Below are 14,596 nucleotides of genomic sequence, written 5' to 3'. Positions count from 1 at the left end.
TAGGGGAAAAGTCTGAGGGTGATAGCCTAGGGCTGCGTAGAATGGTGTGGTATGAAGAGCACTGTGCCAACGGGAATTTAGGGCGAACTCAGCTAAAGGCAAATACTCAGACCAGTTGGAGTGTAAGGCATTGACATAATGTCGAAGGTAGGTTTCTAGGGTCTGGTTCATGCGTTCGGTTTGACCATCAGTTTGGGGGTGATGTGAGGTAGAGAGTGAGAGCGTTACTCCCAGTTTCTTGCAGAACGCTCTCCAGAATCGGGAAACGAACTGGGATCCGCGGTCTGAGATGACATTGGTAGGTATGCCATGATGTCTTACAATATGGGAAAGGAAAAGAGTGGACAGTGCTTTTGCTGTAGGTAATCCCGGAATCGGCACAAAATGAGACATTTTAGAAAAGCGATCCACTGTGACCCATATAGCAGTCATGCCCTCGGACTTGGGTAAGTCTACAATGAAGTCCAAGGTCAAATGGGTCCAAGGCTGGCGAGGTGCCGGAAGTGGATGTAACAGTCCAGCAGGTAATGTGCGGGGTACTTTATTAGCAGCACAAGTTGGGCAGGCAGCCACATAGTCAGTAACATCCTTTTTCATACGAGGCCACCAGACATGACGCTGCAAGGTCTTAAGAGTGATGGTGACACCAGGATGACCGGATAACACGCCATTATGTGCCCAGAGGAGTATAGATTTTCTGAGACTAGGGGCTACGTACAGGCGACCTGGTGGTATCTTCAAGCCCTGGGGAACACGATTCTGGGTTTCTTGTAGCTGTTGGGAAAGGGCCGTAGAGATCTGTGCGACAATTTTGTGAGGTGGGATTATATACTGCTCGGCTGGTTGATCTTCTTCAGAGGAAGCGAACTGTCTGGAAAGAGCATTGGCTTTTTTGTTTCTATGCCCTGGAACGTAAGAAAGGACAAAATTAAAACGGGAGAAAAACAGAGCCCATCGAGCCTGACGTGAGTTCAGACGTCTAGCAGTCTGAAGATACAGTAGGTTTTTATGGTCAGTGAGGATAGTAAAAGGTTTGGAAGCCCCTTCCAGAAGATGTCGCCATTCAGACAATGCCAATTTGATGGCCAGTAGTTCTCGATTCCCAACATCATAATTCATCTCTGCCGGAGAAAACTTTCTAGAGAAAAAAGCTACTGGATGGATTCTACCAGACTTTGGCTGTCTTTGGGAGAGTACGGCACCTGCTCCAACCTCAGAGGCATCAACCTCAACAATGTACTGGAGGTCAGGATTTGGATGCTGAAGAATTGGAGCTTTACTGAACATGTCCTTTAATCGCTGGAAAGCTGATTTTGCTTCTGAAGACCACGCCTTGCAATTTGTACCCTTCTTAGTCATGGCAGTAAGGGGTGCCGAAATGGAGGCAAAACTCTTAATGAAGCGTCTGTAGTAATTTGCAAATCCTAAAAAGCTTTGGAGTCCTCTTAAAGTGGTCGGTTGGGGCCATTGCAAGACAGCGGATAGTTTTTGAGGGTCCATTTGGAAACCGTCAGCACTTATGATGTACCCAAGGAAAGGAATACAGCTTTGATGGAAACTGCATTTCTCGATCTTTGCATAAAGATGGTTTTCTCTAAGCCGTTGTAATACCTGTTTCACATGCGAGATGTGCTCTGGAAGAGTCTTGGAAAAGATTAAAATGTCGTCCAAGTAGATGATCACAAAATGGTTGCTGAAATAATGAAAAATTTCATTCATGAAACGTTGAAAGACAGCAGGTGCGTTACACAAGCCAAATGGCATGACCAAATATTAAAAGTGTCCATTACGAGTGTTGAATGCTGTCTTCCACTCGTCCCCCTCATTAATTCGAATCAGGTTATAAGCCCCTCGTAGGTCTAGCTTGGAGAATATAACAGCCCCCTTAAGTAGATCAAATAGTTCAAGAATGAGTGGCAAAGGGTAGGAGTCCTTTACGGTGATTTGATTTAACCCCCGATAGTCTATGCATGGTCGAAGGCCCCCATCTTTCTTTTCAACGAAGAAGAAACCTGCCCCTACTGGAGAAGAAGAGGGTCGGATAAAACCTCTTTCCAAGTTGTCTCTTACGTATTCCTCCATAGAGTTTTGTTCGGGCAGAGACAGGGGGTAGGTCTTTCCTTTGGGAAGAGGTGCTCCGGGAATCAATTTAATTGTACAGTCAAAAGGACGATGTGGGGGTAACACCTCTGCCTTTTGTTTGCAAAATACGTCTGCAAAGTCATGGTATCCACGAGGCAAGGTAGGTGGGATAGTCACAGGAGCCAACATGCAAGCAGAAAGTCTTTTGGGTTGAGACAAACAGCGAAGGCGACAGGACGATCCCCAGGAGGTTAGTTCTCCATTTTCCCAATCAAAAGAGGGGTTGTGAAGTTGTAACCATGGGTAACCAAGGATGATAGGCAGAAGCGGAGAATCAATAAGAGACAAGACAACTTCCTCTTTGTGGAGGAGGCCTACCTGCAGGGTGATTGTCGTAGTCTCGAATTTCACAATACCATCTCCCAAGGGCTGTCCATTCAGGGTGGTAATGTTCAGGGGTCTAGACTTAGGAACAAACGGGATGTTGTTCTTTCTTGCAAAAGTGTAGTCCAAGAATATACCCGCAGCTCCGGAATCCACAAAAGCCTCACAGAAAACAAGCTTAGAAGATAAATGGATAGTAGCCGGAACAGTAATCTTGGTCTTGGAGGATCTACCTGTAAGGTCTAAGCCAGCTCCTCCAACACTGGTTAGACCCTGCCTTTTACTGGACGGGAGGGGCAGACAGATACTAAATGTCCTTTAAGTCCGCAGTACAGGCATAGGCCCAAAGAACGCCTCCTTTGTTTCTCTGACTCAGTTAGGTGGAGACGGCTCACCTCCATGGGTTCCACAGGTGTCTGGGGTACAACAGAGGTTTCAGGTTCTGGCTGAGGTGGTGCTTGGAAGTTAGGGGCCAAACGGTAAACTGGCCTAGGAAACTTGCGGGTTCTAAGTCTCTCTTGGCACCTTTCATGGTACCGGACATCCAGACGAACACACAGCTCTATGAATTTCTCAAGGTCTTCTGGGAGATCTTTATAGACTAATTCGTCCTTGATGCGATCCGTAAGACCTTTTCGGAAGGCTGCACGTAATGCCCTTGAGTCCCAATTTGTTTCAGCAGCAAGGGTACGGAACTCAATAGCATACTGTGCCACAGATCTGGTGTCTTGTTGTATGTCCAAGAGGGAGTACTCAGCTGCAGAAACTCTACCTGGCTTGTCAAATACAATCTGGAGAGAGGCCAGAAATTTTTCAGCATCTTGGAGTACAGGATCGTTGCGTTCCAAATAAGGAGAGACCCAGGCCAGGGCCTTCCCCTTTAACAAGGAAATTACAAAAGTCACTTTGGCAGACGAAGTGCTAAAAGTCGCAGGGTTGTTGCGGAAATGCAAACGGCAAACATTTAAAAAGCCTCTGCAGTCCTCAGTATCACCACCAAACTTGTCAGGCAAGGGAAGGTTTGGTGGTACAGAAGAGGCGGGTTGGACCGTAGCAGGAGTAGGATCCGGAGTCTGAACCGTTGCAGAGGAACCAGGCAAACAAGATTTGAGCATGGTGCAAAGTTCATCTAACTTGGCGTCCAGGGAAGAAAGATGCTGTTCATGAGCTCCGATCAATTGTCCCTGACGTGTAATCGCCTTAACAATCTCAGCAGGGTCCACTGCCATTGTGGCCCGTTTATTATGTAAGGTACCTGTAAAAGGTAGTGTCCGAAGTGGAAGTAGTGTGCTTGAGATCCAGGCAAAGCGTCGTCAGGCAAATAGTTCACAATCAAAATCCGGAGAAGAGTCAGGCAGGCTAAGGTCATTCACGATCTGGCGGCAAGGTACAAAATCAGCAGGCTGTAGAATAGTCGGGATATCAGGCAGAAGTTCAATACAAGGAAGATCACTGAAGTCAAAACACCCAGGGAAGAAATCCAAATAAACGGGCACTGAGTGATGTCCTCACTTCCTATTTAAAGGCTGTCCAGATTGAGAATTGTCCACAGCTGGCAGCAGGTGGAGCTAGAGAGTATAATGTAGTGTTGAACACAGTAAGGACATTCCCAAAGTCTAGATCTCTTCTGTAGCACAACAGGTAAGGCTATGGTTTAACCCCTTAAGGACGCAGGGCGTATCGGTACGCCCTATTTCCCGAGTCCTTAAGGACTCAGGGCGTACCGATACGTCCTAACTTGAAATCAGTATTCCGGCGCCCGAGGGGTTAAACGGAACGGGATTTCGGCTGAAATCCTTCAGCCGGCATCCTGTGACAACGCCAGGGGGGGTCATGTGACCCCCCCGTGTCGGCGATCGCAGCAAACCGCAGGTCAATTCAGACCTGCGGTTTGCTGCGCTTTTTGCAGTTTCTGATGCCCGCGGTCCCTGACCGCGGGGATCAGAAACTTTTGAGTGCCTATAATCAATATTTTTCACCCCCCCCTGCACCCCTGCACGATTTTATGCCGGCGGGTGGTGCTGGCTGGTATAAACGGCTGACATCTGTGCAGATGTCAGCCGTTTAACCCTTTCCATACCGCGGTCCGTACGGACCGCTGTATGGAAAAAGTTAACTGTCGTCGGTCAGGGAGCTCCCTCCCTCTCCATCGGGGGGCTGCTGTGCCTTTGCAGCCCCCCGATGGAGAGGGAGAGAGCCCCCAGAGAGCCCCCCTCAGCCCTGTGCTTACCCTTCCCCGTCTGCGAAGTTCTGAGCAGACGGGGAGGGTTCCCATGGCAACAGGACGCCTGCTCAGGCGTCCTGCTGTCCATGGTGCTGAACAGATCTATGCTGAAAGCATAGATCTGTTCAGTGTAAGTAAAATACAGTACAGAAAAATATATATTGTACTGTACTGTATTATACAGACATCAGACCCACTGGATCTTCCAGAACCAAGTGGGTCTGGGTCAAAAAAAAAGTTAAAAAAAGTGAAAAAAGTTAAGATAAAAAAAAAAAACATTCATCACTGAATAAAAATTTAAAAAATAAAATACACTACACATATTAGGTATCGCCGCGTCCGTAACGACCTGATCTATAAAACGGTCATGTTACTTTCCCCGCACGGTGAACACCATAAAATAAAAAAATAAAAACTATGAGAAAATTGAAATTTTGCCCACCTTACTTTCCAAAAAAGGTAATAAAAGTGATCAAAAAAGTCACATGTACGCCAAAATAGTACCAATAAAACCGTCATCTCATCCCGCAAAAATCATACCTTACCCAAGATAATCGCCCAAAAACTGAAAAAACTATGGCTCTCAGACTAAAGAAACACTAAAACATGATTTTTTTTGTTTCAAAAATGAAATCATTGTGTAAAACTTACATAAATAAAAATAAAGTATACATATTAGGTATCGCCGCGTCCGTATCGACCGGCTCTATAAGAATATCACATGATCTAACCCCTCAGATGACCACCGTAAAAAATAAAAAATAAAAACGGTGTAAAAAAAGCAATTTTTTGTCATCTTACGTCACAAAAAGTGTAATAACAAGCGATAAAAAAGTCATATGCACCCCAAAATAGTGCCAATTAAACCGTCATCTAATCCCGCAAAAAATGAGACCCTACTCAAGATAATCGCCCAAAAACTGAAAAAACTATGGCTCTTAGACTATGGAGACACTAAAACTTTTTTTGCTTTTAAAAATGAAGTTATTGTAAAAAAAACTTACATAAATAAAAAAAAAGGTATACATATTAGGTATCGCCGCGTCCGGGACAACCTGCTCTATAAAATTACCACATGATCTAACCTGTCAGATGAATGTTGTAAATAACAAAAAAAAAAAAGTGCCAAAAAAGCTATTTCTTGCCGCACAAAAAGTGTAATATAGAGCAACCAAAAATCATATGTACCCTAAACTAGTACCAACAAAGCTGCCACCTTATTCCGTACTTTCTAAAATGGGGTCACTTTTTTGGAGTTTCTACTCTAGGGGTGCATCAGGGGGGCTTCAAATGGGACATGGTGTCAAAAAAACCAGTCCAGCAAAACCTGCCTTCCAAAAACCGTATGGCGTTCCTTTCCTTCTGCGCCCTGCCGCGTGCCCGTACAGCGGTTTACGAACACATATGGGGTGTTTCTGTAAACTACAGAATCAGGGCCATAAATAATGAGTTTTGTTTGGCTGTTAACCCTTGCTTTGTTACTGGAAAAAAAAATATTAAAATGGAAAATCTGCCAAAAAAGTGAAATTTTGAAATTGTATCTCTATTTTCCATTAAATCTTGTGCAACACCTAAAGGGTTAACAAAGTTTGTAAAATCAGTTTTGAATACCTTGAGGGGTGTAGTTTCTTAGATGGGGTCACTTTTATGGAGTTTCTACTCTAGGGGTGCATCAGGGGGGCTTTAAATGGGACATGGTGTCAAAAAAACAGTCCAGCAAAATCTGGCTTCCAAAAACCATACGGCGCACCTTTCACTATACGCCCAGCTGTGTGGCCATACAGTAGTTTACGGCCACATATGGGGTGTTTCTGTAAACGGCAGAGTCAGGGCAATAAAGATACAGTCTTGTTTGGCTGTTAACCCTTGCTTTGTTAGTGGAAAAAATGGGTTAAAATGGAAAATTAGGCAAAAAAATGAAATTCTCAAATTTCATCCCCATTTGCCAATAACTCTTGTGCAACACCTAAAGGGTTAACAAAGTTTTTAAAATCAGTTTTGAATACCTTGAGGGGTGTAGTTTCTTAGATGGGGTCACTTTTATGGAGTTTCTACTCTAGGGGTGCATCAGGGGGCTTCAAATGGGACATGGTGTCAAAAAAACAGTCCAGCAAAATCAGCCTTCCAGAAACCAAACGGCACACCTTTCCCTCTACGCCCTACTGTGTGCCCGTACAGTAGTTTACGACCACATATGGGGTGTTTCTGTAAATGGCAGAGTCAGGGCAATAAAGATACAGTCTTGTTTAGCTGTTAACCCTTGCTTTGTTAGTGGAAAAAATGGGTTAAAATGGAAAATTAGGCAAAAAAATTAAATCCTCAAATTTCATCCCCATTTGCCAATAACTCTTGTGCAATACCTAAAGGGTTAACGAAGCTTATAAAATCAGTTTTGAATACCTTGAGGAGTGTAGTTTATAGAATGGGGTCATTTTTGGGCGGTTTCTATTATGTAAGCCTCGCAAAGTGACTTCAGACCTGTAGTGGTCCCTAAAAATTTGGTTTTTGTAAATTTCTGAAAAATTTCAAGATTTGCTTCTAAACTTCTAAGCCTTATAACATCCCCAAAAAATAAAATATCAATCCCAAAATGCTACAAACATGAAGTAGACATATGGGGAATGTAAAGTCATCAAAATTTTTGGGGGTATTACTATGTATTACAGAAGTAGAGAAACTTAAACTTTGAAATTTGCAAATTTTTCAAATTTTTTGGTAAATATGGTATTTTTTTATGCAAAAAAATTAACTTTTTTGACCCAATTTTAGCAGTGTCATGAAGTACAATATGTGACGAAAAAACAATCGCAGAACGGCCTGGATAAGTCAAAGCGTTTTAAAGTTATCAGCACTTAAAGTGACACTGGTCAGATTTGTAAAAAATGGCCAAGTCCTTAAGGTGAAATAGGGCTGAGTCCTTAAGGGGTTAAGAGACCAGGAAGATCCCGGTTCGAATACAACCCGGGTCATGACAGACACCCTGTGGCCTCCTGATGGTGCCACCACCTCCACACTATGTCACCTTGCCACACTGTGGTCTCTTGATGCTGCTCCTACCTCCACTCTATGTCACCTTGCCACTCTGTGCCCTCCTGATGCTGCTGCCACCTCCACACTCTGTCATTGGGCCACTTTGTTGCCTCCTGATGCTGCCTACACCTCTACACTATGTCTTCTAGACACTCTGTGGCCTCCTGATGCTGCTGCCACCTCCACTTTATGTTACCTTGCCACTCTGTGGCCTCCTGATGCTGCCGCCACCTCCACACTATGTCACCTTGCCTCTCTGTGGTCTCCTCATGCTGCTGCATCCTCCACTCTATGTCACCTTGCCACTCTGTGGCCTCCTGATGCTGCCGCCACCTCCACACTATGTCACCTTGCCACACTGTGGTCTCCTGATGCTGCTCCTACCTCCACCCTATGTCACCTTGCCACTCTATGGCCTCCTGATGCAGCCGCCACCTCCACACTCTGTCATTGGGCCACACTGTTGCCTCCTTATGCTGCCTACACACTAGCCTCTCCTAGACACGCTGTGGCCTCCGGATGCTGCCGCCACCTCCACATTATATCACCTTGCCACTCTGTGGCCTCCTGTTGCTGCCGCCACCTCCACACTGTTTTTTTGCCACTCTGTGTCCTCCTGATGCTGCCACCACCTCCACACTATGTCATCTAGACACTCTGTGGCCTCCTGATGCTGCCAACACCTCCACACTATTTCACCTTGCCTCTCTGTGGTCTCCTCATGCTGCTGCAACCTCCACAATATGTCATTTGCCACTCTGTGGTCTCCTCATGCTGCTGCAACCTCCAGACTCTTTCATTGGGCCACTCTGTTCTTTGGTCTATTTATGCTGTTTCCACCTCACCACTATGTCATAGGGCCACTCTGTGGACTTCTCATGCTGTCCCCACCCTCCAAACTTCATGAATGGGCCACTATTTAGCCTTTTTGGCTTGGCTGACATCATAATTTTTGGGGATCTGTTAGAAGAAAGGTAAAATGAGACGCACAACAGATCCTCTCTGTGTAGCAGCTGTAAGGCCTGTATGGTCCCATGAGAATTGGCTTAGGATTTGGTAGCCAAAATCAGGAGTGGGTACAAAACACAGAAGACTTGCAAATATTCCGTTAACGTGTCATCTCTGTTTTGGATCCACTCTTATTTTTTGTTTGGCATTAGCAATACTGATGGATTACTGACCAAATGCTGACCAAGTTGAGGCGGATGCTCAACAGACAGGATCCGTTTTTGGGGGTTATTATTCTGACAGATTAGAGGAAGAGCAAAATAATCAGTGACGTCAACACAAACTTACTGCTAACACCCTTTCCACTCTGTCGGGGGGCTCTACTTGTATAAGCATTTAATAGAACAGGTTCTGATAACATCTATGTGGAATCAGCTGATGACGGTGTAAAAGGAGTGTGCTTTTTCTTGGAGCTAACATCAACCTGTAAGTTCATACTTGAGTTATTTGGTCAGTTTTGGCCCCGTGACTGCCCAAGTAAGTAAAGTGTGCAGTGATTCTAAAAGCGATGTCTGTCATCTGCATGTCATACTGACTCACAGTATTATTTCACTACCAAAGCAGACTCCCTATGCGTGTTACTGTAAGGCACAGTGTTCTACACCATTATAAAGGCTCTCTGCAGACAGTAAATAGACGTTTTTTTTACATAATTCACCGCAAATAAATTCAGATCGAACCAAATTTAAAAAAAAATAAAATTCGGCCAAGCGGCAAATCTTATCTCTAATCATGACGTACTAGTACATCAATTTGTGGGCAGTCACTTCCCACAGTGCTTTACTAGTACATCAAATGACAGTAAGGGGTTAAATATTCTGTAGTAAATTAAAAGTCAAACATATAACATACTAGAATGGATATATATCTCAAGTCTAAAAGTAATACATCAAAAAGTAAATAAAAAGCTATGGATATTTATATTTTGAATGTAATTTTATTTCTAGGAACAAAGTAACTTGTACTGGTTGCCTATTTATTTTTAATTGTTAAACATATTTACTGTTAATTGTTGTATTACAAAATCCTGAACTTATCTTATTTTTTTAGCGAAACAATAAATACTGATGCAGTGTTTTAGTAGAAAGAAGTTTTATCTAGAGCTCTACATACTGTAGTTTTTTTAGGTATTTAATTTACAGGTGTAAGCAAAGACACATACAATAGACACATAAAACAGAACAATGGAACTTTACACAGTAATGAAAATCGCTTTACATTCTGCTTACTAGGAGAACAAGTCAGCAGTACATCATATGTATACAACAGATGATGTATATAAAGACCATTGTCAGACTCGATTCTCACCAAAGCATTCACGGTGGACTGAACAGTTAAGCAGGGCAAAATGGGAAAGGTTGGTACATGCTTATTTTTTCAAAGTGTTCTGTTATTCATTTAACAAATAAAAAGTTATAACTTGCAATTACAGGAAATAAATACAATGGGCATTATAACAAATATATATATATATATATATATATATATATATATATAAACCATTACATTACAAAGCATTAGAGATATAGCCAGATACAAACCATGTGCAGCTGATTGTGGGTGGCAAGCCATGCATTTTGTGTACTATTAGCTAAAAATATGCAAATTAAACTGAAAAGAAGAAAACATACAGGATTTTCAAAATTTCAGATGATATGGGTTAACTGTGATTAATAATTCCACAGATTATCTTCTATGAAGACAAAAATTTTCATGGCCGCTCTTATGAGTGCAACTCTGAGTGTCCAGATTTGTCCTCCTACTTCAGACGCTGCAACTCCATTCGTGTAGAAAGTGGAAACTGGATCTTGTATGAACATCCCAACTACAGAGGACACCAGTATTTTCTTCATAAAGGAGAGTATCCTGACTTCCAACAGTGGATGGGTTATAATGACTCAATTCGTTCTTGCCGCTTGAGCCCACAGGTAAAACTCCACAGTGTACAATAGTTGAAGTTTAAAAACAAACATACCAAAGTCATACTTAAAATATGGTTGAAATAGTATTTCTATTCTCCATCCATATATTTTACTTTAAATTACATGAGACCATACCCCAAATGATTTATTGCTACAGGTAAAGTGTAACACAGGGAAGAACAACAAAATCTAGCGGACATAGCAGAAAATAAGTCAACAGTGCAAGTGCATAATTGTATTGCTAGATTACTGGCACCCTAGTAAACAATGATAATGGTACAAGCTCCCAAAATTATCAGAAAAATACCTAGAGAGAAAAACGGAGCCCACAATGTACCCAGTAAAAAACATAATTTTTTATTGTACACAAAATTATTAAAATCACATAATATAAGGAGAGGTGACAGAAAATGATGCCAGCCCAGACCTGCACAAAAAACATGACCCCCTGGACGAAGGTAAGCAGAAGAGCGCGTCGGGATATCGCCATCCCTGATCCTACGCACTTCATGGGTGAGTTCTGGACATCTGGTGTTATTGATTATTGATGCATATAGGGCGTGTACTTGCCCACATCTATTTGCTGTGACATGGTTATTCATGCACTTTATGCCAGTGTTTTTTCTGAGACTGATTACAGCTTTATATAGTCGCGTGTTTTTTATACGGGTCTCCGATGACGACATTTTCTGTCATCTCTCCTTATATTATGTGATTTTGATAAATTGGTGTACAATAAAAAATCATGTTTTTTACTGGGTACATTGTGGGCTCCGTTTTTCTTTGTATTTTTTTCACGTGTAAAGTATACCTAAACATTCAAATAAAAAAAAATTTGAGCTAAAAACTACCCTAAAAATAATATTTCTAATACTTCATTGATTTATTTTCTTAGTTAACCAACAAAAGAGTCCCTTAAATTTCAGGCCTACTGAAGCGCTATTCTTTACAGCGCATAGAGAATCAATATGCCGGAGCCATGTATTATATGGGCTGCAGTGAGCATTGTTTCAGCAGGACTACATCTCCCTACTTCAGCCTGCCCCTGAACCCGCCTGTACCCGCTGGAAACTCTGCCATAGAATATCAATGCAGATTACCCTACACTGTGATGATCCATGAAGAGGTTCCAGTGGAGCTGAACAAGGACAGACAGAATCTTTGCCCAGACATCGCTGCTTCTGCCTGTGTATGGATTCTTTGTCCACTGTAATGAATAGTGCTTCAGGGGGCATGAACTTCAGGGGCCTCGTTTGGTGGTAAAATAAATAAATAAATAAATAAATGAAGTATATTCGATTTTTTTTTTAGGGAATTTCTAAAACTTAAATAAAAAATTATTTGAACGTTTAGGTATACTTTAAAGATAGTAAGGTTATATACATAGCAGAAATGTAGACATAAATTGCTTTAAAAGTCTGAACATATTAAACCATATTCCATTGTTGAATTTTAGACCTCATTAAAAATGTCCACTTTAATGGGAGCCTAACCTATAGTACATATGTTTTTGGAATTTGGAGGCTGGGCATGAAGAGAGAGCCAAGGCAAATAGAGCATGTATGCAATTGTGATCCTTTGTCATATTTAAACCCAGTGCTGCCAGGTAAACTGTGCTACACTTATCGAGATCTCATCACTTGCTTCTGTCCTATCCATGCAATATATTCTGCAAAAATGATCTAAGAAAAACATCCTCTAGAAACTTATGTATCAGTTCTCTGGAATGCTTTACCCAAAACAATTAGATTATCAACATCCTCCATTTTAAACATTTTTTTTTCCCAAAGCATCAGGGTTCATTCAGAATCAGGATCTATGAAAGAGAAGATTTTAAAGGTCAAATGATGGAGTTCACTGAGGACTGTCCAGATGTCTATGAGAGATTCCGCTACAATGAAATTAATTCTGCTCATGTGGAAGATGGATACTGGATGTTCTATGAAGAACCCAACTACAGGGGACGTCAGTATTACTTGAGACCTGGAGAGTACCGGAGATACACTGAATGGGAAGCAACTACTCCAAGAATTGGATCTTTTAGACGGGTTCACCACTTTCATTGATTAATTAAAATATGCAGTTAGCATTCTATTGAAATACTGAATTCTTCTTAATTAAAATAATTTTAAGTTTAACAACTAGTTATGCCATGTTTTATATCTTCTGTTTCATATTTTTCATAAAATATCTGCTAAATATAATCTCTCAAGAAGATAGCAACCAATCCACAAGTGAGAAAATTCTAATTTTTCTCCAAGTCTTTTGACTTCTATTTTGTACAGGTCATATAAAGAGATTTCTTCGATAGGGTTCATAGGATTACCAATAGTGGAGGAGGGGAATAGGTGCACTAATATATTTACAAAGTATATTTGCAATTTATATATATATATATATATATATATATATTGTGGGTACTCACTCTGGTAGACAGGATTGGGGGCCGCAGTATAGCGGCAACAAGTTCTTTGGATCAAACAGTTCAGCGTTTTATTCACACTTTAGGCAAGTGACAAAACAAGCAGTCATATTCAAACAAAAAAGTCACCTTGCGGTGTTGGTGGTAATTCACACCATGCGGCAATTCTGCCTCAAAGAGTCCTTGCTCATAGCAGTAGCAACCTGTTTTCACACCAAATAGGTAGCAGGCCTTCATCCAGACAGAAGGCTCCCAGATCCCAACACAGAAACATGGCTTTTAAACCTAGCTGCCTATTTGAGGACAGCTAGGTACTGCCAAAACCTGGACAGGCATTTAAAATCTGGTCTGGTATTTGACCTCACCTAAATCAGCCCAGCAGCACATGCTGGGGGGAAATACTGTGTGACACTATATATATATATATATATATATATATATACACAGTACAGACCAAAAGTTTGGACACACCTTCTCATTCAAAGAGTTTTCTTTATTTTCATGACTATGAAGGCATCAAAACTATGAATTAACACATGTGGAATTATATACATAACAAACAAGTGTGAAACAACTGAAAATATGTCATATTCTAGGTTCTTCAAAGTAGCCACCTTTTGCTTTGATTACTGCTTTGCACACTCTTGGCATTCTCTTGATAAGCTTCAAGAGGTAGTCCCTTGAAATGGTCTTCCAACAGTCTTGAAGGAGTTCCCAGAGATGCTTAGCACTTGTTGGCCCTTTTGCCTTCACTCTGCGGTCCAGCTCACTCCAAACCATCTCGATTGGGTTCAGGTCCGGTGACTGTGGAAGCCAGGTCATCTGGCGCAGCACCCCATCACTCTCCTTCATGGTCAAATAGCCCTTACTTTCAAAGTTTTCCCAATTTTTCGGCTGACTGACTGACCTTCATTTCTTAAAGTAATGATGGCCACTCGTTTTTCTTTACTTAGCTGCTTTTTTCTTGCCATAATACAAATTCTAACAATCTATTCAGTAGGACTATCAGCTGTGTATCCACCTGACTTCTCCTCAACGCAACTGATGGTCCCAACCTCATTTATAAGGCAAGAAATCCCACTTATTAAATCTGACAGGGCACACATGTGAAGTGAAAACCATTTCAGGGGACTACCTCTTGAAGCTCATCAAGAGAATGCCAAGAGTGTGCAAAGCAGTAATCAAAGCAAAATGTGGCTACTTTGAAGAACCTAGAATATGACATATTTTCAGTTGTTTCACACTTGTTTGTTATGTATATAATTCCACATGTGTTAATTCATAGTTTTGATGCCTTCAGTGTGAATCTACAATTTTCATAGTCATGAAAATAAAGAAAACTCTTTGAATGAGAAGGTGTGTCCAAACTTTTGGTCTGTACTGTATATATATATATATATATATATATATATATATAAAATCATAACATACATAACAAGTGGGCTTTAGAAAATGGTGTCAACCTATCAGCTTTGTTGTTTAAACTGGGACAAGTGTAAATGCTATACACTCTGTATGAATGAT

At 41.5% G+C, this 14,596-nt stretch overlaps 1 protein-coding gene across 2 annotated transcripts; it reads left to right on the top strand.

Annotated features, from left to right (window-relative positions):
• The first annotated feature begins 10,076 nt into the window (after positions 1-10,076).
• On the top strand, positions 10,077-12,716 carry LOC121008345 (gamma-crystallin-3-like). Of its 2 annotated transcripts, none has more exons than XM_040440812.1 (3): positions 10,077-10,085; positions 10,414-10,656; positions 12,441-12,716. In XM_040440812.1, the coding sequence occupies exons 1-3, from the start codon at positions 10,077-10,079 to the stop codon at positions 12,714-12,716; spliced, it is 528 nt and encodes a 175-aa protein (XP_040296746.1). The 2 variants fall into 2 exon arrangements, with proteins under 2 accessions (XP_040296746.1, XP_040296745.1); XM_040440811.1 differs by having other exon boundaries at positions 10,414-10,671; positions 12,447-12,716.
• Positions 12,717-14,596: the final 1,880 nt, after the last annotated feature.

Source organism: Bufo bufo, chromosome 7, assembly GCF_905171765.1.
Source record: "Bufo bufo chromosome 7, aBufBuf1.1, whole genome shotgun sequence".
Lineage (NCBI taxonomy): Eukaryota > Metazoa > Chordata > Amphibia > Anura > Bufonidae > Bufo > Bufo bufo.
This window is presented reverse-complemented; position numbering and strand designations above follow the sequence as displayed.